This window comes from Cardiocondyla obscurior, linkage group LG09 (assembly GCF_019399895.1).
Source record: "Cardiocondyla obscurior isolate alpha-2009 linkage group LG09, Cobs3.1, whole genome shotgun sequence".
NCBI classification, from domain to species: domain Eukaryota; kingdom Metazoa; phylum Arthropoda; class Insecta; order Hymenoptera; family Formicidae; genus Cardiocondyla; species Cardiocondyla obscurior.
Genome location: NC_091872.1, coordinates 3499582 through 3524911, shown reverse-complemented (window position 1 = coordinate 3524911; position 25330 = coordinate 3499582). Strand labels below are relative to the sequence as shown.

At 35.1% G+C, this 25330-nt stretch overlaps 2 protein-coding genes across 3 annotated transcripts in view; both read right to left on the bottom strand.

The window, feature by feature from the left end:
- Positions 1–804: 804 nt before the first annotated feature.
- On the bottom strand, positions 805–5935 carry LOC139105714 (voltage-dependent calcium channel gamma-5 subunit). Its single transcript, XM_070661971.1, has 6 exons — positions 4353–5935; positions 3435–3588; positions 2978–3224; positions 2559–2633; positions 2175–2312; positions 805–2106 (listed from the first exon to the last, which is right to left on the bottom strand). Exons 2-6 carry the CDS (start codon positions 3465–3467, stop codon positions 1856–1858), a joined length of 744 nt encoding a protein of 247 aa, XP_070518072.1. The 5' UTR covers positions 3468–3588; positions 4353–5935; the 3' UTR covers positions 805–1855.
- A 4079-nt stretch (positions 5936–10014) lies between these two features.
- Positions 10015–25330, bottom strand: part of LOC139105705 (UNC93-like protein) — a 39978-nt gene continuing 24662 nt past the window's right edge. For both annotated transcript variants that reach the window (XM_070661959.1, XM_070661960.1), the window contains exons 4-6: positions 17903–18065; positions 13397–13664; positions 10015–11316 (exon numbers count right to left, since the gene is read on the bottom strand). In XM_070661959.1, the coding sequence (XP_070518060.1) occupies positions 10991–11316; positions 13397–13664; positions 17903–18065 (757 nt within the window). In that variant the 3' untranslated portion in view covers positions 10015–10990. The remainder of the gene's footprint in view (positions 11317–13396; positions 13665–17902; positions 18066–25330) is intronic.

The following is a 25330-nucleotide window of genomic DNA, read 5'->3' as shown; positions in this document are numbered from 1 at the left end:
CCCACGAAAACGCCAGTTCGCGATCCTCGCAATTGCTTTGGATTAATTCCAGCATCAATGACGGCCTCATAAGCACGTTCCAATAACAATCTACTCATCGGATCCATCATATGGGCCTCATAACAAGGAATGTGAAAAAACTGCGCGTCGAATTTTCTAACGCCATAAATTTTTCCTGTACGCTGAGGGATATCCGGATGATCTGTTGGTATTTAAAAAGAACACAAAAAATTATTATGTCAATTTTAATATATCAAGAGACACTTTTTTACTTTAATACTTTTTAAAGAAAATTTCTTAAATTGCTCTGATCTATTAATTACCTAATTTCCATCGGCGATCATCATCCGAAATCACATCAACTTTATTCATTAAATTGTTTTTTAATTCTTCAACATTGTCAGAGTTTGGAAATTTCCCAGCAATACCAGAAATGACAATTTCTTCTCCAGGTAGAGGTTCCTTATAAGTGTTTTCAACTGAATTTGTCGCAAACATCGTTTTCAAAATTAATTTTATAATTTTTGTCAATAAGAAGAATACTGCGATTAACTGTTGAAATATTATCTCCTTAATTGAGATATTGCATTGATTAGTATATAGCAAATAAATCTCTTACTAATTTTTGTACTATATAAAAGTTTCAAAATGTTCTGAACGACTTGACGAGCTCATGAACAGATTCTGTGAACGACAAACCGCGACTAAAATATGAGACAGCGAATATCAGCGAGGTTTTATAATAAAGAGACTTCCTTCCCCCTATAAATTTTATTATTAATACTTTCATCTTTCTCGAATATATGTATGCATTCCTAATGAATAAAGTAGGTTTCTGAATAACTTTTACTTATATAGTATGTTTCAAGCATTAATATAAATAAATTTTAATTTCACAAATAGTCGTAGAACGATTGACAAGTATTTAAATATTATCGACATACCCGCGTATTATAATGAAAATACAAGCGTCTTACTTAACGTGCTTTCGTTAAACGTTTTTTTACAAAAACGTTTTAATTAATTTCTTGATAAACATTACGCATTTTTCAAAACGACACATGACTCTTGATCTCGGGTTTTTCATAATCTATCTACAGCTTTCGGCCTTGAGACATCCTGTATTTTATTTTACGTGAGTGTATATGTATATAGTATTGTTACGAGTAAAATAATGTAAAAATCATTTACATAAACTATTTATCATAAAACTTTAGCACTATTCCATGTGTAATGTGGAATAATATTAATTAAAGTTTATTTTAATACGTACAATTTATTTTGAATATACATACATACATATTAATGATTATATTATATTAATATATTTACTTATAATTATGTTTGCGAATACCGGATATGATTGATATTCGGTAAACTTTGACACGTCCTGCATATATAATCTTTATTTGTAAAATAATCACGAATAATATCCGTTGAACTTTGATATTTGTTGCATATGTAAACTTTAATTGTATTATCGTGTCTGAACACACAAACGGAGAAAAGATTTTTTTTAATACCAGTCTCACATGTAACTGGGTCTGATTAATAAGATGCTGTTTAGTTTTTTATTTACAATTCTATACAAACACACATCTAACATTTTATTAAATTCTTTTCGTTAATAAATTTCAAGTATTCAATAAAGTACTTGCTTCTTTTGTAATATTATCCGCAATTGTTTTATTAAGAGATTAAAAAAAAATTTTAATAAGTCGAAAGAATATTAGATAACTAAGTCACGATTAAACGTTAACACAACTAGTCTAGAATAATTTATAATTTACACATAAATTATACAGTTCTAACAAATAACAATAATATTAATAATGAAAATAACAAGAATAATAATTCAGCGTCCAATAATTGTAGGTTCATCAGCCATAGCTATTTCTTCGGTAGGTGCTTTATCCCTTTTCCTCTTTTTTGAGAAAAGCATAAAGGCAAGACCGGCGACAATATTACACAAAAATACGATCCATGCGAGGATAAGAGAATAATCATACCTTATCAACGGATTTTTTGAGTAAGTTTTCAAGATGAGCTTACTCTCATACTCGATTGACGAAAGTAGAACTTGTATCACCACCATATTGCAAGCAGCTTGGAAAAATAAAATTAAATTAAATAATATAAAGTGCAATAAAATTTATTCCAAGCAAGAAAGTTACCAGTTATGAAGTGTATTCCTCCAGCAAGACGTTTAAACATATAACGTGGATTCAGGAATGTGTAAATTGAAAAGCAAAATCCCATTACCATTATAAATAAACTAATCACGGCAAATGAAGCTTCAGTCCTAGCGTAATCTGAAAATAAAGAAACCCTTAAAGTTAAACTTTCGATGCTATTTCCTTACAGTAAAAATATTTTTAAAAAGGTGTTAAATATCTATGTTAAACATACGCTCGAGACGTTTCATACTTCGCGTAATATTTCTACTGCAGCCTACGCTTAGCGAATATTATTATCACTTTATTTCGTCGGTATGACGTTTCGACAGTTTTAGTCGACAGTTTTGATATACTTTGGACAATTTTATTTAAAGTACTTACTCACTATTGTCATATCCACACCATCCAGTTCTACTTGTATCTCTGTTGGAAACATATTCACATATTTGCATTTGTCTGAAATACATAAATATAGATAAATATTTTTATATCATTGTATTTAACGGATCGATCATATAAATTGATGATATGATATTCATCGTCAAGTATTTGGGTCGAAAATTTAATTTATATTTTACCGTACATATATAATACGTATAATATATACAAAATCTTGTGTCACTACGCTTTGCAGTGGCATTAATAATAATTAACATTACAGTTGCTAAAGACTTGAGTTATAATATTTCATACAAACCTACGACGAGTTTCAATTAGTATAAAAAAAAAAAAAATTAAATATTTTGGAAATTTATAAAATAGAATAATTACGAGTAAGGAAATATGAAACATATACTTACCGTATTTTATTAGATATGTGGAATTTTCTGGCGAAGGCTCCAATCCATTAATGCAGCTCCTCCATAAGCCTACACATTTATAAATTAATCTTTTACCAACTTCATCTCGGCCTTCCATTGGTAAACCTTGATCATCTGGCGATTGTAGCATAAACCAATGATTAGTTGACATAGCAACAGTCCATATACAAATCGAGAGTCCAACGAGGATAGTACAACTCAGAAGAACTCGCCTCTCAAAGATGACCTATTAAAAATTATTAATAAACTTGCCGTAAATATTTATATAGGATGTTATAAAAGTACCAGAATAGTAGAATAATTGGTAAAATATGAGTCCTAGAAAAAATGCTAAGTACTTGATTATGATTTTTTTCTTCGCTATCTGATGGTGACTCTGAAATCCTACCTTGACAGTGACCTCCACGGTTATTTCAAGGATTAATTTTTCACATACCTGATTGTACAGAGCTTTTAATCGATTTGCCATATTTTTTTTCCCGTGCTTCTTGAAGCAGTTCAAGAATTTACATCAATATGTATAAATGTTTAGTGATTACTTTAGATTTTTATACTATTTCTTTATCTGCCAGTAACCTGATTTTAATCACCTAAGAAAACAAAAACCAAATAACTTAATAATTGATTAAAAATTTTCAATGTTGAAGTTAAAATCAAGAAAAATAAACCATGTAGAAAATTAAAAGCAGCAGTGTCTGCAACTGCTAGTTATATATAGAACGTCATATGTCGCTCTTTTTTTAAATAATAATAGACCGAATGGCATTCTAACGCTTTTGTACACGTGGTGCATTCATTAGCTAATTATTTGTTTAAAAATGTCACCGCGGTATAACATTTTTTTTAAATACATAAATGGAATTGCAGCAATTGTTATCGCACAGTTGATCTCGGCGCGACATACAGTGTGCACTTGGCGCGAGAATCTATTGTGCTTGATCTGATAATCTTAGGCTGTCGTCAACTTGGCAGCTCGCGTATAGGAAAGATACACAGTTAAAACTAATGAAAAGAGAAATTCTTCTTTTTCAGTAATAATTATACAATATTTATTTCAATAAAATTTTATTATACTTAATTATTACGATATTTAATATTAATTAAATTAAATTGAATCAAATAAATTTAATTAAAGTAAATTGATAATCATCTAATATAAATTTCTAAATCGATACAAATTATGTATTAAAAATATACTTATGTTGATAAATAATCCGTAAATAAAGTTTATTATTGTAGTTTCGTATCACCCGGCCTATATATTTATACGATTCTAAATTAGCGGCATGAATACAAACGCACACGTGTTCGACAGTCGGTTGTTCGATAGATCTACCGTTTTGTATTGACTCACCTCGAAATATCTCGGGAAATGTGGCTCGAGCGCAAAACACCGAAAATACCGTTCTCTTTTAGTTGGCACAGCAGACCTCACAAAATAGGATATAACGCTACACTAGACGAAATGCTATCGTCTGAACGCACTGATTGACTGTCTAACACTGATCATATGCTGACGACGTGAATAGTACGTAGTTTGAGAAGAGAAACAAAATTTAGCGCTTAGTTAAAACCGAGGAGTGGGATAACTAAATTCTTTAACATCCCTTACATTCATACAAATATAGAATAGGAAAGACGAAAAGGTATAAGAAACCCCATGAAATTTTCTGTAAATCAATAATAAAATATTTCACTTTAATGAAATTCGATTCAAAAAATGTTTGAGCAGTAAATACTGAAATATATATATATATATATATATTTTTATCTAGCTTTTTTTAAATTTGCACAAACTGTTGTTAGATTTAAAAGTCAGTTAATTATAATTATATAGTTATATAGTTTATAGAATTAGAAAGTAGTAACTCGTAACAGATAATAACAAATTTCATTAAAATTAGAATCTGTTTGACGTGCGATAAATCGTCTGATTAAATTCGAGGTGTAATATATTAGTAAATAGTAAAATATTTGATTTTGCGTCATTCGATTCCCATCGCTATCTCGATTTTCGGTGGCGGTCAACTCCCATCAGTACCGCGATTTTTTTTTTTTATTAATAGTATAAGAACAGTACCTCGAATTGGCGCCGACGATTGTGGCGTCGCGTTTTAGGATTTCTCGGTACTGAACAAAATTTAATTTTTCCGCTAAGTACCGTGCGGTAAATTAAAATTTTTTTTTAACTCCCGAAAATCTCAAAAAAATGTCACCAACGCGCATTTTTTTGTTTACTTTAAATTTTTTTTCAACCTCTTATATGAACACATAATTAAATTATTCTTTTTGTTTAATTGTAGCTGAAAATTAAACATTATTTGTTCGGCATTATAAAGTGAGAGTTTCGCTCGTGTCATTTACTCTTGCTTTCTCCACATTAAAAAAAAAAAAAAAAAAAAATTATACATTTAATAATTTTCACCAATAAACTATTTATATCTTTAATTACAATATTTAAGAATAAATTACTTTATTTATAGAATTACCCGAGTGGAAATTTGTCTACTCAATCTGATTTTGCAGCTAGTGGTTAGCTAGATTAAATATATTTCTTAACTAGTGACTAGCTTGATACTAGCCATAAATTATAAGAAAGTATTTATTATTTAATGACTATCTTCAAAAAGTAAAGTTGTCATTAAAAAAAAAAAATAACAAATTCTGTCTAGTATCGGTCGTCTAGTCACTGCCCAGCGCAGACCACGTATCTAAATAGATATTTAGCTTTTCTAGCTCGTTATTAGCTAGTAATAATTATTTAGTACCTGGTACGTTTTGAGTGTTACATTTCTGGTTCAGTACTGGACAGTTTTGCTACACAGCCACGAAATAAACCACGAATTGGCTAACTAATTATTAGGTAACGGTGGGAATCAATTTCCACTCGAGTATCTATTTTCAAAATTAAATAAAATGTATAATTATTGCTAGTGCATTAATTATATATAAAATATTGTCACACAGTATTTTTATGATAAATAAATTCACTAAGCGATGGCTCATTAAAACATAAGTATAAATAAAGTAATAAAAGGAAAATCAGAGTAAGATTTAAAAGAAACTCGTATTAATTATATTTTAATCGACAATTTGAATAAAATGATCCTTATAGTTACATAACATTACGTGTTGGACATAATGACATAATAATATATTATTAACTGTAGCAATAATCTGACGATGTAACAATTACTGATTGCAATTATGATCAATGTGTCATCATAATGTACGATAACAATCGCAATAGTATATAAGAAAATGAATATATAATAATAATATACTGTACAATCTATCGGACACATCGACAACAATTGGCGTACGATTTCATTTATTGATTAAACAACAAAAACTTAGTATACGATGAATCCTCTTAGCTCATCTAAGGATATATGTATAACAACCGCGTTCATGCACATCTAAAAAATGGTAAATTTAAGTAATAGATTAAACTTCTTTGCCGTCCCTTTATACGTTTCTCGTGATTAAAACAAAACAAGTATACGCTCACGTATGTCAGAGGAGACATGAGAGAATAATCATGAGGAGCTAAAGGATTTAATGGTCTTGAACGCAGTAGGGAACGAAGAGGAATGCACTAACAATATACCGGGAATTGCGTTCTTTCGACGCGCATGAACGTGGCCAAATAAAAATTAACAGAAAACAAAATGTTGTAAAGACTCGATATGTGTGGCAACGTCCAGTACTCTTTCTGTACGGTGCCATTATATGCTTAGCGATTAATACTAATTGTATATTTACAAATCTCAAATAAGAGCAAGAAAACGTAAAAACCGGAATGGTCCCACAATATGGTTGACCCGAACCGATGAAATCTATTCTCTCTGCAGATCTCCTAAATATATGTTTCTTTCTAAATGTACTTCTTAGTAAAATCTAGAAAGTCTAATCTCGCAGGCCATATATATATACATATAAATTATATATATATATATATATATATATATATATATATATATATATATATATATATATATATATATATAAATTAGATCGTGGTCCCTGTTAAACCATGTCTTCTTCTCGACACATTCGAGGTGCGAATTCTGTGAATCGTAAGTTCCTTTCAAAAACTCAGCAAAGTAAAAAATAGTGATCTTTCAAAGAACTACATACAGATATTCCGGGTACGCTGCTCTCCTCTCGATCTTGGACTGGATTTCTCCATCTGTTCAACTTATCCATTTTATTTCGTGTCGAAAAACTACTTAATATAATATTAATATGTGCAGCAACCACCGATGAGTCGAACTATCGAATTGTATTTCGAGTGAGGAGGCAACTCTTTCTTCTGAAAATTTATTCTTGTATTTTATACTTTCATCGGATTCAGCGATCCAATCGCTAATATTATTCGTCTGTCACTGCTACATCACAAGCTAGTCGGGGTGTTTTTTTTCTTTTTTTTTCTTTTTTTTTTTTTTAATCTACAATGTACGCAATATAACAAAGTAAGGAATAAAATAAAACAGAAAGTTAGAACGATATAGGCAACATTCATTCTTGATATGACTATAAATCTGATAGTCTATAATAACGCATACATAACGTATATAAATGTATCGTAGATACGTATGATAGAACGTATTATCTTGACAAACGTCTCATATCAAATCATTATTTATAATGCTACAGCTTGCACAGCACATTTCCAAACATTTTCTTTTCTCTCTTTTTTTTTCTTCTTTTTGCAAACACTTAATGTAGATTCTCCGATAAAAATTAAATTACTCAGAACGTTTATCTCGCCAATGTTTAATTAATAAATGCACACGTGAAGGAAAGAAGAAAGGAGATTTAACGTGGCCGGTCGTTGTTTCGCCACGTGCGCCGATTTATTAATACCGATCGTCTTGTCGCCGCTCGCGTTTATTCCACTTTCTAGAACGCGGTGAGCAGGAATTCACCGCAACCGGAGGAAAGGAGGAATGTTAATGCGGCGCGGAATTAAAAGCGCGACCCCCAAGGAGCACGATACTTTCTGCGGCGTCGTGGCGGCGAGGCAAGAGAAGAAGGCGGAGGGAAAAAGGCGAAGATAAGAGGAGCTGGAGGAAAGACGGAGATGCGTAAAATCCACTTGGTAAAAGCGAGCAAAGCGAGCGGCCGTTATGCGGCAATGTTCCGTTCTCAACGTTGTTATTATGGAGTTGTCCTCGCGAGACGGCGGCGCCGATCGCACAGAAAATCGCGACGCACCGCGCTACGCCCCAGCAGGACGAGTTCTCGCCGCAGCGGTATAGAAAACGAGCAGGAGAACTAGGCAAATAATAAAACAGGAACACGCCGAGCTCTCGTTTAAGGTAACTAGTCTATGCGATGTCAAGTGGACGGATTGGTACCGCGCGTGTATATAAATAGGCGGCCGGTATCATATTGAGTATCCTATCTTGGAGACGAGATTTCCGCGAGTTTCCTGTGCCTCGGCCCCGCATGCCTGTCCCGTTCTGGTTTATCGTAGAAAAGAAATAATCGGCTTGTTCGCGATCGTTTGTGGAAACGCGACTAGAGCCGCGCGTCCGGTTTTATCGTTACGACTTGAAAAGCACGTGGGGCAAATACGCGATGGACGAAGTCGCACAAGGCCGATAAGCGCAAGGTAAGAGCAGTACGCGGCGCAATTAATCCAGTGAGCCGCGCGATAATAGTCGGAAATGGGTTAAGCCAGAAATACTTGATTTTTACAAGCAATGCGCTACGGATATAATAAAATAATTTCGATCCCTATAACGTTCTGCAAAGGTCTCGTGAGACGTTTTAGATGAACGAGAGAGGAGAAATTAATTTTGATAGAAACACATGGTATGATATTCTAATTTTTTTTTTTTTTTTTTTGTTAACCCTTTTTTAAATCCTGATGATAAATGTGGCGCGTCGAACCAATTTTATTATCACCAAATTTTGTAAAGATATAGCTTTCACAAGTCAGCAACGTCATTGATTCTAAGACGAGGTATTTATTCTTAGCAACGGTGAACTTTCTCTCGGTCTCCTTCGTCCGTTATAATTACACGCGGCGAGATGCTGGGAAGGAACTAATCTGGTGCATTAATTGAGATATTTGCAGAACGTTTGTAATTACGTGGAATTTCAGCAAAACGTGAATTTCCCATATTCTCATGTTCTGGGGATCTCCCTCCGCGAATAATGAAGCATACGCTTCATGACGCATGATGTAATCACCACGATTATTTTCCTCCACACGTGAATATGTTCAAAGATTTGAATTTAATTCGTTTTTATAGCTTCGCGCTTTCAATTTCAATAAAAGAGATAATCACAGTTCTATCAACGCACCCGACTCGCAAGAACAGATTTCACTAGGACTGCGTCCGTATCCTAAAGCTTACGTCGTAGATTTGAGCTACGATATACAGATTGCGACAGGACGGAATTAATCCAAGCGATTTGTGGTGTTAATAGTAACTTAATATGCTTTTTTTTCCACCTAACGGTCTAACGAAAAACGACGTGCGATAAGATTCCTGCGGAGAATGTATCATCATATCGGTAGAAAATCGACGGTTTTATTTTTCGAGATTTTCAACCGTGATGCGGCTCTACGAATATAAAGTGAGAAGAAACTTGTTTTAATGCAACAATAGTGAAAAAAAAAAAGAAAAAAAAAATTACTTTCAAGTTCTGTTAAAATAAGTTTCCTCCTAAAATAAAGTGTAAAGTTAGAACTGGAGTCATAGAGAATATTTGCGTATAAACGTGATCACGAGATTAACAAAAATCAGAAACTTAGTCGCGTGAAAAATAAATCTCTATGTATTCTTCATGACTCGTTTATTCTTGGCAGGAAAAATACTGTTTTCGCGTGTAGACCCACATCGTTATCTCACGTGCTTCTCTCGCAAGAAAAGAAATGCGAGGAACTTCGACAACTGCTAATGTGACTGATATCTACATTCCTCGATTATGAATGTCGTTTCCCGACGTATAACGATTGCTTTTCTTTTTTTTTTTAATTTTATTTTATTTTAGATGACTTCATTTAATGAGTATTGTAAATTCTAAAAAAAAAAATAGTATTATCTTCAAATATCTGTAAACAATTTTCATATTGCTAACATTTTTTTTTTGAAGTGCAATAATTCATCAGATTTGAGAAAGTAAAAATGCATCTGGTATTTTTTAATTCTTCTCAATGACGATTGCCGGGATTCGGTATGTAATAAATATGCAATACAAACTGAGTACTTCTGCGACACATTTTTTTTAATACACGTCTTGCACACAAATTGACGCAGCAAAATGCACTTTTTGTCTCTACACCGCGCGTTACTTTCGTTTTTACCGCTTCACAAACGCCACAATAAAGTCTCGCAGAATGCGAATCGGAGCGATTCCCCATCGTGGCACTGATTCGACAGTTCCGAATAACAGCGGTGGAAGTTCTATTTCTAGTAGCACGAGAGCGAACTTTTTTCACATTACCACGCATTTCTTAGCACCGCTAAGTATTAATTACTTATCTATCATCAACTCGTTCCGGTTCCGCTGAGGAAGGAAGCCAGATTTCAGTTTGTACCCGGCATCTCCACTTCATCGTGGAAATCGCGAGCAATACCTACCGTTCTCTCGAGGTCGTGCTTCTCGACTATCTCGCGATCAAACGGGGTTTCACGGTTTTTTTTTGTTTGCTTTTTTTTCTTATTTAATTTTTTTTTTTTTTTTTCGGAAGTAGTATCGATCTACCGATAGGAGCACACTTTTTTTACCCGCATCGCCGACGGATGAGAGCATCGCGGCTGCTTATTGATCTCGCGACTCTCAGGACAGGGGAAACTTATAGATGAGAACGAGAGGATGACAGACGAAAGATTTCGATTGACACAGCGGAGAGAGAGTACTCACTAATCGATCAATCGGATCTTCCGATTGTCATATCAATTCGCTCGTCGACGAGATGAAAAAGCAGTGCGGACGGTGAGGACGTTCGAGAAGAAACGACTAAATCGTCGTTCACAGGTGTGTGATAATGATCTCGTCGTCGAGATCGTCTTTTTCGTCATCGGTCTCTTCTGGTTGATTCGCCTCGGCGGCCGCCTGGGCGGCTTTCGGGTCTTCGGCGATCGCTTTGAGCCGTCGTTGCTTACGTCTGTGCAGCAGCTCGACTATGATGTAGCCCACAGTACCGGTGACCAGCACCGTCAGCATCACGTACAGCTTCATACGGGCGCAGAGGTGCGTGCTGTACGCATAAGCGATAACAAAACCGGCACTCTCCCACAGCCTGTAGTTCGAGAAGGCTGCCTCCTTGTTGCGCCTGAACAGCGTACCGTAGAGTCCTACAACATTCAATAAAACAAACGTAGCAATTTAATAGCGGGAAATGAGTGGTACGCGAAGAAATTTCTTCTCCAAAATAATTCCACGGGATAAAATTAAAATCAAATATTACAAACGACACATGGTTTTTATATTAATATTTTTTTTTAAACATAAAGAAACACGATGTACTCCAAAAGTGTTTATTAAGTAATCACTTGCTCGCATATCTAATTGAAATGATAAACGGCTTAAACGATTTCATTTGTTACGGATTCACTTGGCAGGTGCTTTTATCAAATGCTCGGTTACAAATAGGTGCATTCAGGTACCACGTGTATGCATCGAGGTCGATCGTTTTGCGTTTATCATCGCGTTTGACGGGGAAATAACGAGTCTACTGGTGGATCGAATCCTTGACTCGTCGGCACTTGTTAGATGCGCTTTCAGAAAGCACGTAACGGCGATAATGATAGCGTTAGTGATATACGATACTGAGTTAGAAAAATAAATGACCTAAATGATGAGTGGAAAATCCATGAGAGAGAAGTAGAATATATGAGAATGTACAGCTTGAGAAGTAATAATTGTTAAGGATGACTTTTATTTAAATTAAAGAAGAATATGCTCGAAACTCGACAGATAAAATTTTTTTTAACTTGACTCTCAAGATTGTACAACAATTTATTTATCACTTCAGCAATAACTTTAAAATTGTTTGAAGAAAACTTTTTGTTTATATATTATATTAATTTCCGAGATTTCTTCGTGACATTTTTTTATAAACTATTTTGAAATAATGACGTTGTTAAATAATAACATCGCTCGGTATTTAGCGTGCTAAAATTAAAACTTCTCACGGTAGACGATACACGTAATTAACTGATCAAACCGGATGCGCAGCGAGTGTACATACATCATGCGTTTTTGTATACACGTGGTCGAATTTGCATATCGGTTTCTGTAAAATCTCATGACGTGATTCAAATTGGCAAAGAGTAATTAATTTCGCAAGAGTTACACGCTAAAGCAAAAAAAAAATCAACGTCCAAGACTTAGTTTCCGAACGTTTCGTGTGGAAGCTCTAATTAGAAACAGAAACTAACTTGCTCGAACAACGTAAAATTACTGTGCTCATTGTATAAACGAACAGAAATTATTAAAGTAAAAAATTATTAAACGTTTTAATTTTTTTTTCTTTTTTTTTAACGTAAAAAAAATCAATTCTCTTTATTTACAATTTTATAATTTTATATTATATTCATTGTTTAAATGTTTCGTGGATCGTGAAACTGAAGTTCAAAATCGTGAATTATTTCAGTATTCTCCTCGAATGCTCTTCCGGGCGCTCGATTGAAACTACTTTCATTAATTATACACTATTTAATAATTCAACCGATCATACGACGACAACGTGTGTTAACCGTAAGAAAAATTACTTTATTATCGATCCAGCAAGCTATAATTATCAAAGTAATTTATTCACTCATTAATCCGCAATTTATTACTTCCCTTTAGCACGCTTGATTTTTTTTTTAACACGATTACGTCATCGAACTTTTCACCTAACGTCTTATCAATGACGAGTAATCGCTAAAAGAGGGACACTTTTTACAAACGACATCCGTTTAGAAAATCAGCGTTTACATAATACAATATACTAAAACTAAAAACAGTTTTATGGGTCCTGCAAAGTCAGTAGCGATAAAATTCCGTTCTCTCTCTCTTTTTTTTTTTTTTTTTTTTTTTTTCGGACTGTGCCGATCAGTGACCCTAACTCTCAGCAGAGACGTTAATATTGATGAGAAGTGATATATCTAGACAAATATTACTTGTCGCGTGAGTGCGCTAAGAACGCTTGTCAAGTGTCCGTCTGATCTATCAATATCCGTATTGACCGTAAGCAAACAGATGTAAAATGTAGTCGGTAAATCTTGATAGAATCGATGGCTTATGATCAAAATTCATGGATCCGGTTTCCAAAGACGGTCAAAGATTAACTAAACCTCGCCTAGTAAGACTCACCTAGTTTGATATTTAACGTTAAATAATTTTTTCACGAGTATACATATTTGATTTAACATCGCGTTTGACACTCACCGTTAACTTGCGTCTGCCACACGGCATCGCCCACGCCCCATAGTCCCGAGACTGAGTAAAAGATGTAGGGGTTATCGGGATGAGGTTTCCACATGAGGAGGACGACCACGAGGGAGGCGTGAACGATAGCACCTAACGCCATGAGCGGTTGTCTGCCGACAAATTTCATTAACGAGCCGAATAGCAGGGAACAGCCTGCGTTGACTACCCCGAAGCAGATCATGACGTAACCGACTCTGTGAACCCCCAAAGCGCAGGAGATGTACGCCTGGAAAAACAAAAGGAATTAAATTAATTAAATTTAATTTTTAATTCGTTGAAATCCACAAAATATAGCCAGCCTTTCTTTCCTGTTGCTTTTACTAACTTATACGTATCGACAAAACTCATATGCATGTAAATTTTATTTTAAAAACGAAGATATGCTTATTGATCAGTTTGAACGGTACGTTCTATTTAGAGTATTATGAGTAAAAGATTTTTTTTTCTTTTTCACATTGAACCAATGCCCTTGTTCTGCAAAAAAAGTTGATGTCATTTCGCTTTCATATGCATTTAGAGGCAATTATAATTCCATCAATCATCAGTACGCACATAATGAGACGACGACCAAGATCGAGCTTAAATTTTTTTTAACCTGTACAATTTTTTAAATGTTTTTATTTCCATATATATTCATAAATGACGCAAGATATTAAGGACCAAGGAGACTCCAAAGCGTAGACACACGTGTCCTTGAATCCTTGAGAGCATTATAAAGATTGTCTTTTCAATAGTGTATTGGAATTATTTAATATATGATTATTTTTATTTAAAACACGAACAATATATCACAAAAAAAAAAGATATTTGCTACTTAAAATGTTGTAGAATACATTGCAAAATTTCAAAGTTAAATTTAATTTATTTTATGCATTTTCATAAAAAATATTTTCCGCTTAGCGATGTCTGCGAACGTTTGAATGGGCTTGTAGTATGCCGGAGACATTCACGAGATCAAATCGGAGCGAACAGTGGCCACGACACGTGCACGCATACGCGTGCACGCACCGATGCATGTGTGACTTAAAGAACTGGCGCACAAGATTCCAGATATGGAAGCGGTATTACCGGATCAACGGCGAGAATAAGTTTGCCGAGCTATTTATAACAGAACCAGCTGATTCAGCGAAGCCTGCAACATTCTCCTTATTTTTTCTTCCTCTTCCCTCCCCTCTCTTTCCCCCCCTCCCAATCCCCATCTCGTTTTTCCACGACGTAAATTTAATTGCCCAATTATTCTGGCTCCCCGAGTCGAAGATGTCGTACGACCTGTTGGCGAACCAATTTCGAACGAGTCGCGAACCGGAGGCTGTTTTTCTTATAATGCAGGGTCGCTCAATAATGAATTTTACCCACGCGACCTTCCTCGACTAATTCCAGTCCTTTACGCAAAACTCGGATTTTTTTTATAATTTCCGTACCGATATTAATAAGCAGTTTGATTTTTGGCGTCCGAAGTTGACCATCTAGCACATAAACTTTATATAAATGTAAAAAATATATCTTAATGCATTTTATTTTCGGAGGAAAAAAAATGTAAAACTATATAGAAATTTAAATTAGCACGTCATCTCGAATAATTTTCAAGTGTTAAAACAAAATTTTATAGAGAGACAATCTTTGCATAGAAAGTACCAAATACTCTGACTGTTTTTTTTTCTTTTCTAATAAAAAAAAAAATTCTTTAAAAAAAACTGCTGGAGTTCAGAAGCGTCCGGACATAAAAAAAAAGATTGATCCGTTACAACCGTATAAGCTCGAACATAATCGTACTGCAAAAAAGTCGACTAACTCATGACTGGTTGATGTTGCCCCGGAGCGTTTTTTTTTCGTTCTTTTTTTATTTGCAGTCACGAGATATTGTATTTTTGTAACGTCTGAGAGAACGTAAAGATACTGGATCGATTTCTGAACAGACAGCATACAAATTACGCAAATCTATCTTTCCAATCGGGAGTGATTAATTTGCGCAAGGCCAGTGATTACCGCCGTATTCTTTCTTTCTTACATATCGCTGGTCACTTCTTAGAGAGACTTTTAATTGCATCCCTTATGCAGTACGTAAACAAGCATCGTGCCACATCCTGCTACAATTTTTTTTACGTATCTATTCGTTTAATTGCTTTAAATGCTTCTGTTCGAGTATCTAATATATATTTTACTGTATTTTCCCTCTTCCACAAAAACTTTTATTACAATTTAGCTTACTTTCTTTTAAAGTTATTGTTTTATTAAAATGTACCGCGCATAACTCGGAGTTCGGAGATTTTAATGCTCACACAACCGAAGCATTCATGTCTCGTTAAACATATATTTAATGTTTTCGTATTTGTTTCACAAAGTTCACATTTTATAATTTATATGTATGAGAAATATTTCAATAATCCAAATTTTTCAATTTATTATAATATAGACATATAGCATGCGTTTTTTTTTTAAGTGTATGAAACATATCTAATTAGCGATAAAATTTTTTTATACATATATTTCGTTGCTGTAGAAGGTTTTAATCGTGTATGCGGCGTGTAATTTATTTTTCAATAAAGCCATCAGTTGGAAGAGTTAACACACAAGCTTTGTTCTTACAAATCCCATATCTCTAATCGGTAACACGTGTTTCCGGAGGACGGTCGTATGTACGTCCTCGTGTGGCCGTCACGCATCGAGAAACCGGCGTTCTACATCGTGTACAGCTGATCCAGATTGATCTTTCGTTACATTTGATCGCGATTTGTTATCTGTGAGATAGCGCGTGAAAAGAAAGATCTCGAGCAAAAGGTAAGAAGAAAATAAGTACGAACATACATACGTGATTTTGCAGATAAAATAATTACGGAAAAAAAAAATAATAATAAAACAAATATAAGATTAAATTACTTTACTTGTTGATGTAAAATTAAATTCTGGCGGGATAAATTTATACTTATGACGTCAAGTGTACAGGTACAAGAGCTAATTTAGAATCTGTCGAACGGAAATTGATACTAATTTCGTAGAAAGTGGAGCTGGAGCAGTAAATCTCCGCTTCAGCTTCAGAGGCGACGATTAAAAAGTCAAGAAGGATATAATACGTCAACGATCCTGGCCGACAGTTTCCGCGCCGAAGAAAAGAAAAGTGTCTACTGATTTCCATCGCGAGTAAGAATCATTAGCAACAAGGATAAAAAAGAATGTTACGGCTTGCGGTGGTTCGAGATCAAGAAAGACAGATTCTGGCGCCAGTTAAAGAGCGCCGCAAAAAGAGAAAATCTGCGGAGAGACCGACCGGTTGCAGAGCTCGATGACTGACCAGATTCTATTACATATATCCTTGTGGTCTCGGAAGTAGGTTAATCGCAGATTCTCGGGATCCGATCGGGAAGAACAATGTCTCTCGCGAAGCGCTAAAGGTAATTACATAATTTTACATAAAAATAAACGGAGCTGAAATACCTTTGTTAAATATAACCGTAAATCAAGCGACAGTTCTGCGCAAGAAATAACGCGCTTAAAATCATTGTTCGAGTCCTAATCAGACGTTCTTTTCGTGTTTTTGCATGTACTACTAAAAGCTATTGTATCGACACGTCTGTGGCTACATATCCTGCGGCGAAGTAATCCTTCCGCGGTCGAAATTTTACTGTTTTCTCGAAAACTGCCGTCTGTCATGACAAATAATTACATCCGCGGCTTACGTTATCGCGGAGCAGCGTCGATAAATCTGCGAACGTGGTCTGCAACGCCATAAATACAGCCAGCTGTACGTGTCCGGGAATAAGAAAGGAATGCCATAAACGAGAATACGGAACTCTGCTTAAAAAAAAAAAAATGTCTTTTTTTTTATTATTTACTGCTCGCCACGATGACAGTTCGGATTATAATTACGAAATCGGACCAAGATGACGTCATTGTCAGCTGCGTTATTGTTGGATTCTAGTATAAAGTCAAGGACGGCCGTTTCCTTATCAATACTTCGCGGGAACACGTAGACCCGGGGGCAAAAATAGATCGATGCACAACGTAATTATTTAGATTGCAAAATGGAATACCATTGTTTTACTATAGCGACTGCAATTTACAATGCGCGCGAAAGAGAGAAACCGACGTCGATTTATATGTCGGCGAGTGATCGAAACTGACATTAGAAAGTATTGTGCATTATTAATGCATATGATCGAACCCATTTATCGTGATAAGCACATTTGCATATTTTACTATGCATTAGATTAACAAATATCATTGTAGTTCTTACAGCTTATCCTTTCAAACTCTTCTTAGGAAAAAAAAAAAAAAAAAACATGTAACATTTACAGCTAACAAAAAAACTTTTTTTTTCTACTTTTGAATAGATCAATTTATTTCCGAGTTATGTATAAACATTATTTATCTTTTTGATTAATACCAGATCTCATTTAGAAACCGTTTCTTATCTAGAAAAATGTCTAATGGAACTCTTTAAAATTAATATAGATTTAAAAATCCTACCTGCGTGAAATCGGCACCGATGAAAGCCTGCTCCATGCCGATCCATATCGTGATGGGTATGAGAAGTTGCTGATAAGGCTTCTTCAGCTGATAAGCCGTAGCAGAGAGCAATTGGATGCCGCTCAGTTCTTGACTGTCCGAGCGCCGTTGTTTCTCGCCATACCTGGAAAACGATTAAACAATCAATGAATATTAGTCCCCTTGAAAAGTCAGTTAAAATATAATAGCTTGGTGTTTTATCGTTCTGTTAACTTATCGAACACAACGAGTTGCCGACGTTGCTAGATCTGCAAATGTGTAGAAATAAAGCGAGTGTACGTAATAATCGGTCTGATTCCGGGAAGACAAAATTGCGACCGCTGAGCGATTCATCTAATAATAGGCTTCAGCGATAATAGAGGAATTCTCATTCACTCGCTTTTCCGCTGTCAGGAAAATTTGTGCAATTTTTATCAATTTTAGATGAATAGTACAAACATCTACATTTGTTACGATCATCACGCAATATTTATGTCTAGCCTCTATCTCTCTCTCTCTCTCTCTCTTTCTTTTTCTTTTAATTTTTCTGTCAAAATATAAAATTATATAAAATTTATTTCAAAGTGACTGTCATTTATGTCTACTACTTGTGATATATATTAATAGAATGTTTCGCCTTGTATTTGGTTATATTTTAAAATTTACAACGTAACGTCGCACGGTGCATGTAATGAGGCATAAGTCAAGAGTCGGGCGAACAAAAGAGCGGGAAACGCGAATGAACAATGATGATCGGCTGCCGCTTAGAACATATGATTTTCCGGCAGACTTTTGCGCTGCTATTCGCAAAGAGGAAGAGCGCGCTCGCTCGGATGGGGATTAATGACGACCGCGATTAATTATCATCGCGATTGTACCGTCCATGTACTTATTCAGTGTCCGTGCAACGCGAGCCACGCGGAAACGGGTTGCGCAATTAGCGAACTTCCACTATGCACTGCCATTGAACGCTGCCGCGTGTGCCAGCCAGCAATTCATTCATTGTTTTTGTCCCGATTAACCGGGTGACAATTCGATTTACACATCTCTGTTTAATCGCAATATAATAATTCGAATTTAAAACTTCTGAATCTGAATTTTATCTGGAATTTATTTATAAAGTTTGATTTTATTATTATAGGAAATATTTTAAAATGCAATGAAATTTTAAAAGCTTTACGTAGGAATCATAAAATTAATAGCTGTTGCGTGTTTCGCGACGACATCCGACGAGTGTAGGCTAAATTTAGCCAGCGTACCAAGTACACGTAAGTCGCCCCGAGAGATCCGCAAGAAGTTAAAGCCCAGGATGGTACAGCAGCCGGTACCGCGCCGTCGTCGTGTTCGTGAGAATTCGCGAAATAAATCTCCCGGCGCCGCTAAACGCTCGGTATACGCTTGACAGCAAATGTTCTCCACCCCGGGGAACGGCATTCCTGAGAACACGTTTGCTGGATTTCTGGACCCGACCGAAGCCACGGCCACCGTTGGCAGCAACGAAGAACGAGGTACGAATCGATACTTGCTAAAAAAAGCAGGTACCCCGCCTTTTCTCAGGCGGAAGGAGACGTCGAAAGGATGTCGAACGGCATGATCTTTCTTGACGAGCTATGCGATTACTTTATATTGTTTTCGAATTGTGCATTTTAATTGATCACTTAACCCCTAGCGATATTGACAACGTGATAAACGATAGTAAAAGACGAAAGGGTTATCGCATGTATCTAACTAAAGACAAATTTAATTACGCTACGGGTTTCTTTTTTTTTTATACGTTGATTTTTTATGGTACCACAAACAATTTACTTCTGCGCGTGATTTAAAATTCAGAGAAAACATTAGCCTACTTGAGAGAAATTAACATCTCGTTAAACAAAAGCAATTAATACGATAGCGAGTAAATTATACATCTCGCGTGAATCCCGGAGGAATTTATATTTATTCCTGAGAAGGTTTTTCAGTGATAAAATTACCTGGCTGACGACTATTTAATTGACGAGAGGCGTCTTTTTGCGGTTTCCGCGATTTCATGATTGAGCCCGGTCGATTCTTGTTCGATACTTTTAAGCCTTAAATCCCCTCGCGTCTTTCAATCGAAGTTGTATTTTCACAAGAGACGATTTTTATATTTTCGTCGCGCTTTCCAACGTTTCTACAGACTAGACCTGAAACCGTTACGGCGCAACCTTGGAAGTAATGTAAATGGAAGATAGCGGCAACAGAGACGTCTCGACCGCGATCTGCGTACAGATCTAATACACTTGTTTCTTACGTAATACTCTCTGTAATATGCAGACATCACGGACGATGTTGCCATTAAGACGAATGACGGAAAAAGAGAGCGGAAAATTGACATGTACAATGTTTAGATCTTTCGACACTTCGTGAATAATGCGTTTCAAAGAGAAAGCTCAACCAATGACCTTATTTGTCAAACTGATTTAAAATCAACATTACAAACTTTTTATCTTTTCTTTCTCATTATGTATATAATTATATTTTATGTTATTTACGTATACAATTATAAATTATTATTCGTGATTATTTGGTACTTTTTTTTTTTTTTTAAATTATACAAACTATAAAAACAAAACTAAATATATTTAATAATCACGGTAACAAGTTTATTGCATTATTTATTATTATACCATCTTTAATGTGTAAATAATTTATCAAAAAATGTATATATTTGGCATTTTATTATTTTAATAATTTACCGACCACCGCGATCTCGTTTTACGGTTTGCCTTCTTCGACAACGTGGTGAACGTTATGCAGGTCAGGATTGTCTTTCTCCTAATGATGTCGCTTGCTAAGTTGCAGCGATGTAGAGTCACGTTTGCAGCGTTAACAAACTACCAGCTGCAGTCGTCAAACTGGTTCACTATTTCTCGAACCCGTCAGCGTGTCAATGATGCATTTCATTTAGAGATCAACTAAAGTACGCTCGTGTTTTAAACGTAATTACTTGTATATGTTTTAATATTATATCCAAACTTCTAAAAGATATAATTAACTATTTGAAATATGTAACAAATATTTTATTCCTTTTAAAATAATTTCTTTTTCCAGCGATAAAGTAATTTTTTTCTTTTTTTTTTTTTAATAATAAGACTAAACGTTTAATTATTCTGTTGTATTAATAATGATTTTTCAAAAACTGTTATTACTAATGACACTTGCAACGCATCAAGTAGACACGCGACAAGACACGCGACATGTTTAGGACCGTTGGGCATCGAAGCTACTTGCACCGGAAATCGAAAGTAAGTCAAGTGATATGGGGGATATATAAATACATAAACATATATTTATATACGCATTTGCCTTAGAATCCCGGCACATATCTATCTATTTACGATCGAGGACAAATTAGCAGCATGCATATGCACCGAGTCGACCGGAAAGGGATACGGTGAGCGAGGGAAACGTCAGTTTTCCTAACTGCATCGGTATTATGTGCGCTCCACGATCGTGCTGCGTTTCATCGTGAGCGATTATTGAACGACGGCGGGTATCTTCATAAACGATCGCATGAATGAAGCGCATCAGCTCGTGCATCGTGATGCATCAGTTCACGGATTACGTAATGCCCAACGTCGACGATCGTGAGATTTTAATGCGCGAAGAGAGAGACACTGTGATTCAGGCACCGACACGAGTCCGTTTTTCAGAAAAGTCGTTAATGGAAAAATACGGGAACGTTTAAACAAAAATTGTTTAAAAGACGCATGCATAGAATAGACCGATAATAAAATTTAATAAAACACCACGAATAAAAATTAAGTATTTAAATTTTCTTTTTCTAACAAAATTGCAAAAAGATTTGTATATATGTATATAGTTCTAATATTTTCTACTTTAAATAATATAATTTTTTTTTATTTTTTATCAGTTCTGTTTGTCGCAAAAATGTGATAATAAGTGGTTGTGCACGAGAGATATATTTTTGCTTGAACCGAGAACACGAAGAGGTGCTATTTGGCAACAGATTTTAAGCATGAACAGCATATGAGAGTTGTATCAGTACGTGCTGTCGCGCGTCCTAGATACATATGTTTCGCTACAAACTACGATAAATCCAACGCAGTGTTTTTCATTGCGATACTTTTCTGTCGATTACAAATTTTCTCTTTCATAGCTATGTTCTTTTTCTGATAAAATTTTTACCAAAAGAGAATCAACATTAGAATAAAAAAAAAATTGTAGTTAAAAGTATTATGAAAAACATTTCTGGATTATCGTGTATGTAGTGAGGATTTTGCAACGGATATGCTTTATCACCATTTTTTTTTTTTCGTCAAGCTAACACTGTGTGCTTTTCGTTATCAAAAACCAGCACCAACATACATAAATCAGAAGAAGTACGACTTTGCGAAAAAAACAATTGCTAGCTCTACGGCCATAAATTTTCCTCAGTAGTTAAGGACTTTTAAGTGTAGTACAGAGTTCCGGACAAATCTGTCATTGAAATAATAAAAGAGCAAGTGTGATAAGAGCCGATGGAAAATCTCAAAAATAGTTGTAAATTTACGGGCTTGAAAATATTAGCTATTATTTGTATTTAATGAACACCTAATATAATTGTCATAAACGTGCTCCAATGCATATTACGATTCATAATTATTTTTTTTTTATATTATATAAAAATATTTTGCGCGCAAATTTTTTTTTTTTTTTTTTGGTTAATTGTATAAAAACGTTAAATGCACCAAGATATTAAAAGATCATTATGCTTCGTCGTGCGCTCTGAGTACAGGAAGTTATATTCGTCAAAGGATAAAATTAAATAGCATAGGAGTCTGCACAATCTTTTATAACGGCGTAAAAAACAATGAGAATCTGTTGTCGTCGGAAGTCATGGAATCGTAACACCATAATTACAACCGAGAATAAATCCGGCATGATAGCAATCTATCAATTCAATGTAATTATGAACGTAATGCTTCAACGTTCGTAGCTGACTGGTTTATAGAAGAGTTGCATTAAAAGAGACCTCGCGCGACGCGAAAAGTGTAAATGCATATTTATTATATTTCAATTTATCTATAAAAGAAATTTATTGAACGAGTCGATCAAATGTGAACAGGAAACAAAACCTATGTGTAAGACGGCCTGTTTTTCGTCTTTGCCAATCGATAAAATTGTCCTTAACATCGTACTTTATTAGCCTATATTTTTTATCTTTTTTACCTTTCTTTATCGGAAGTTCACGGAATATCGGCTGCGTTAATTGCAAATGGGGTAGTATGCATTAGAACGTCGTGCGCATCTAACCGAGGTATGTATTTTCTGAGACTTTGTAACATTGAGTTGCAATCTAATCTTCGGCCCGATAATAATTTGGCGGGCAACGTGTCATTAAGAGTTGCCTACATCCGGACGGGCACGTGTCCTTGAGCATCTCTCCGCGATAGAATGAATATGAAAGAACGATTTTTATCGGTGACAAAATACGAAACGACGCGTGTATAATATTGAAATACATCCGATGTTATTCAACATCGCCCAATATATTTAAAATGTTTAAATATTAAAATAAATATTCGCATAAATCAATAGTAATATTCAGCACCGTATCATTAATACTACTGAGTTATTAAATTTACCTCTTTCGCAAGTTATTGACATCCGTTCGTAACTTATAAAGTTCCTGTCATTAATTATAAATAATTATTTCGCGAATTTGTTAAAAAAGAATAATTGTTTTGTTCTCCATGTTCATGAAACAAATCTTTGATTTAATACCGACTATAATGTGTCTGTTTCACTCTGGGCCGCAATAAATATGTCTCTAGAATTGTTAATTCTAACATCAAGGTTAACACTCGGTAGCGTTTAATTTATCAATTTTATACACCGATCAACGCGCCTGAATATTTTTTTTTTTTTTGCCATAGTTCCGATAAGCGAGACAACGCGTTGAATCGTAAATTGCAAATTAATTATCTCTCAATGATCGACGTTAAAAAAAAATACAAAGATTTTTTTTTTTTTTTTTTTTTTAAGTACAGACCAATCGCATTGCTATACAGCGTTACTGAAGGATATAGCGTTGACGCAACGTAAGCCTCCAGAAACTTACCGACTTTTAATAAGTACGATTCACGCTACGTGTAGCGTTATGCAACCACCGGCGCATCCTGTCGGATGTACGTTATTTCGCAATCATAAGCAGAGCAATGGTTACAGCTATGCCGAAACGGAGAGGGTAGGGGAGAGGAAATTCGGGCTGATGTTTCGCGGATCACGTCTATCAAGCTACGTTTCGTAATACCACAAAAGCTCGACTGTCTTCTGCTTCTCAATTTTCACGTACGTTCCACTGATGAATCGCCGACGATATGGTCGCAAACCAGTAATTGCCGACGATGCACCGTGAAAATAGCTACAACTTAGTTGCTCATCGTCTTTGAAAAAAAAAAAATAATACAAAAGAGGCACGATTGTTTGAAAGATTTTCAAATTTTCTAAATAATCTGATAACTCGTGTAACGTTTCCAACATGGTAATCGAGCGCTGAGTGTAACTATAATTGCTGCTTGTTACAAAAAGAGGGAGAGAGAGAAAACATGATTCAGCCAACGCAAATCTGTTGAATTAATTTCCTTTTCCTGGGAAACTGTGCATATCACGTGGCAGATTTAAAAAGAAAAAAAGACGAAGTTTGAAATGATTCGAATCGCGTTTTATCCAGATATTCCTGGGAAACTGCTTTTATTAAATAAGAGCTTCTCGCGAATTTCAATTAAGTTGCTAATTTTGTTGTAAAACGTGCACGTTTCGCTTTCTTGGCTGCAAACAAAAAAGGCCAACGACTTGGCTACCGACACTTGACCAAAACAACACCTCGTTGTTATCAAATGGAGAAAGAAAAGAACTCTTACATTCACTCGGCCATTTATTTTAACAGCCGAGCGATGAAAATATATAATATATCACGCTGTCGCGCGAGAACGTCATATATCCGTAAAATTGCACGGCTCGCGGCGACAGTTTGAACCGCGTAATTCAATGTAAAATCGCAAATAAAATATATTATTGTCAGCGATCGTGTGCACCGATAAGACAGACTGGCACCGAATGGTAGAGGCAGCTTCCTTTGTTACATCTCGTGCATGTCACCTTTCATGCGGCGCATAATTACGACATGCTCTACCTCTGCAAGTAAGCTTCATTGTTGACTCAACGCGCAATTATAAACCTCTTTGTGGCGAACGGATTTCGCATCCTACTCACACAGATCAATATCGGAGTAGACAAACGAAACAGTGTACATGTTTCGTCTATCTGAAAGTACCGGAGAAGTATCGAATTTTTTTTCTTTTTTTTCAAATTAATTTAGTTATTTTTCCTTTTATGTAAAACAGAAAATAATTAAGTAATTAATGAGTATCTCGATGGCAGGTT

What these genes read in the sequence shown, in the direction of transcription:
- LOC139105714 (XM_070661971.1), bottom strand. Translation starts at nt 3,467, where the DNA reads ATGGCAAATCGATTAAAAGCTCTGTACAATCAG. An exon ending in TAAAAGCTCTGTACAATCAG is followed by an intron (nt 3,225 to 3,434) that starts GTATGTGAAAAA and finishes AATTTTTAATAG; the next exon opens with GTCATCTTTGAGAGGCGAGT. An exon ending in TGTGGATATGACAATAGTGA is followed by an intron (nt 2,313 to 2,558) that starts GTAAGTACTTTA and finishes CTTTATTTTCAG; the next exon opens with ATTACGCTAGGACTGAAGCT.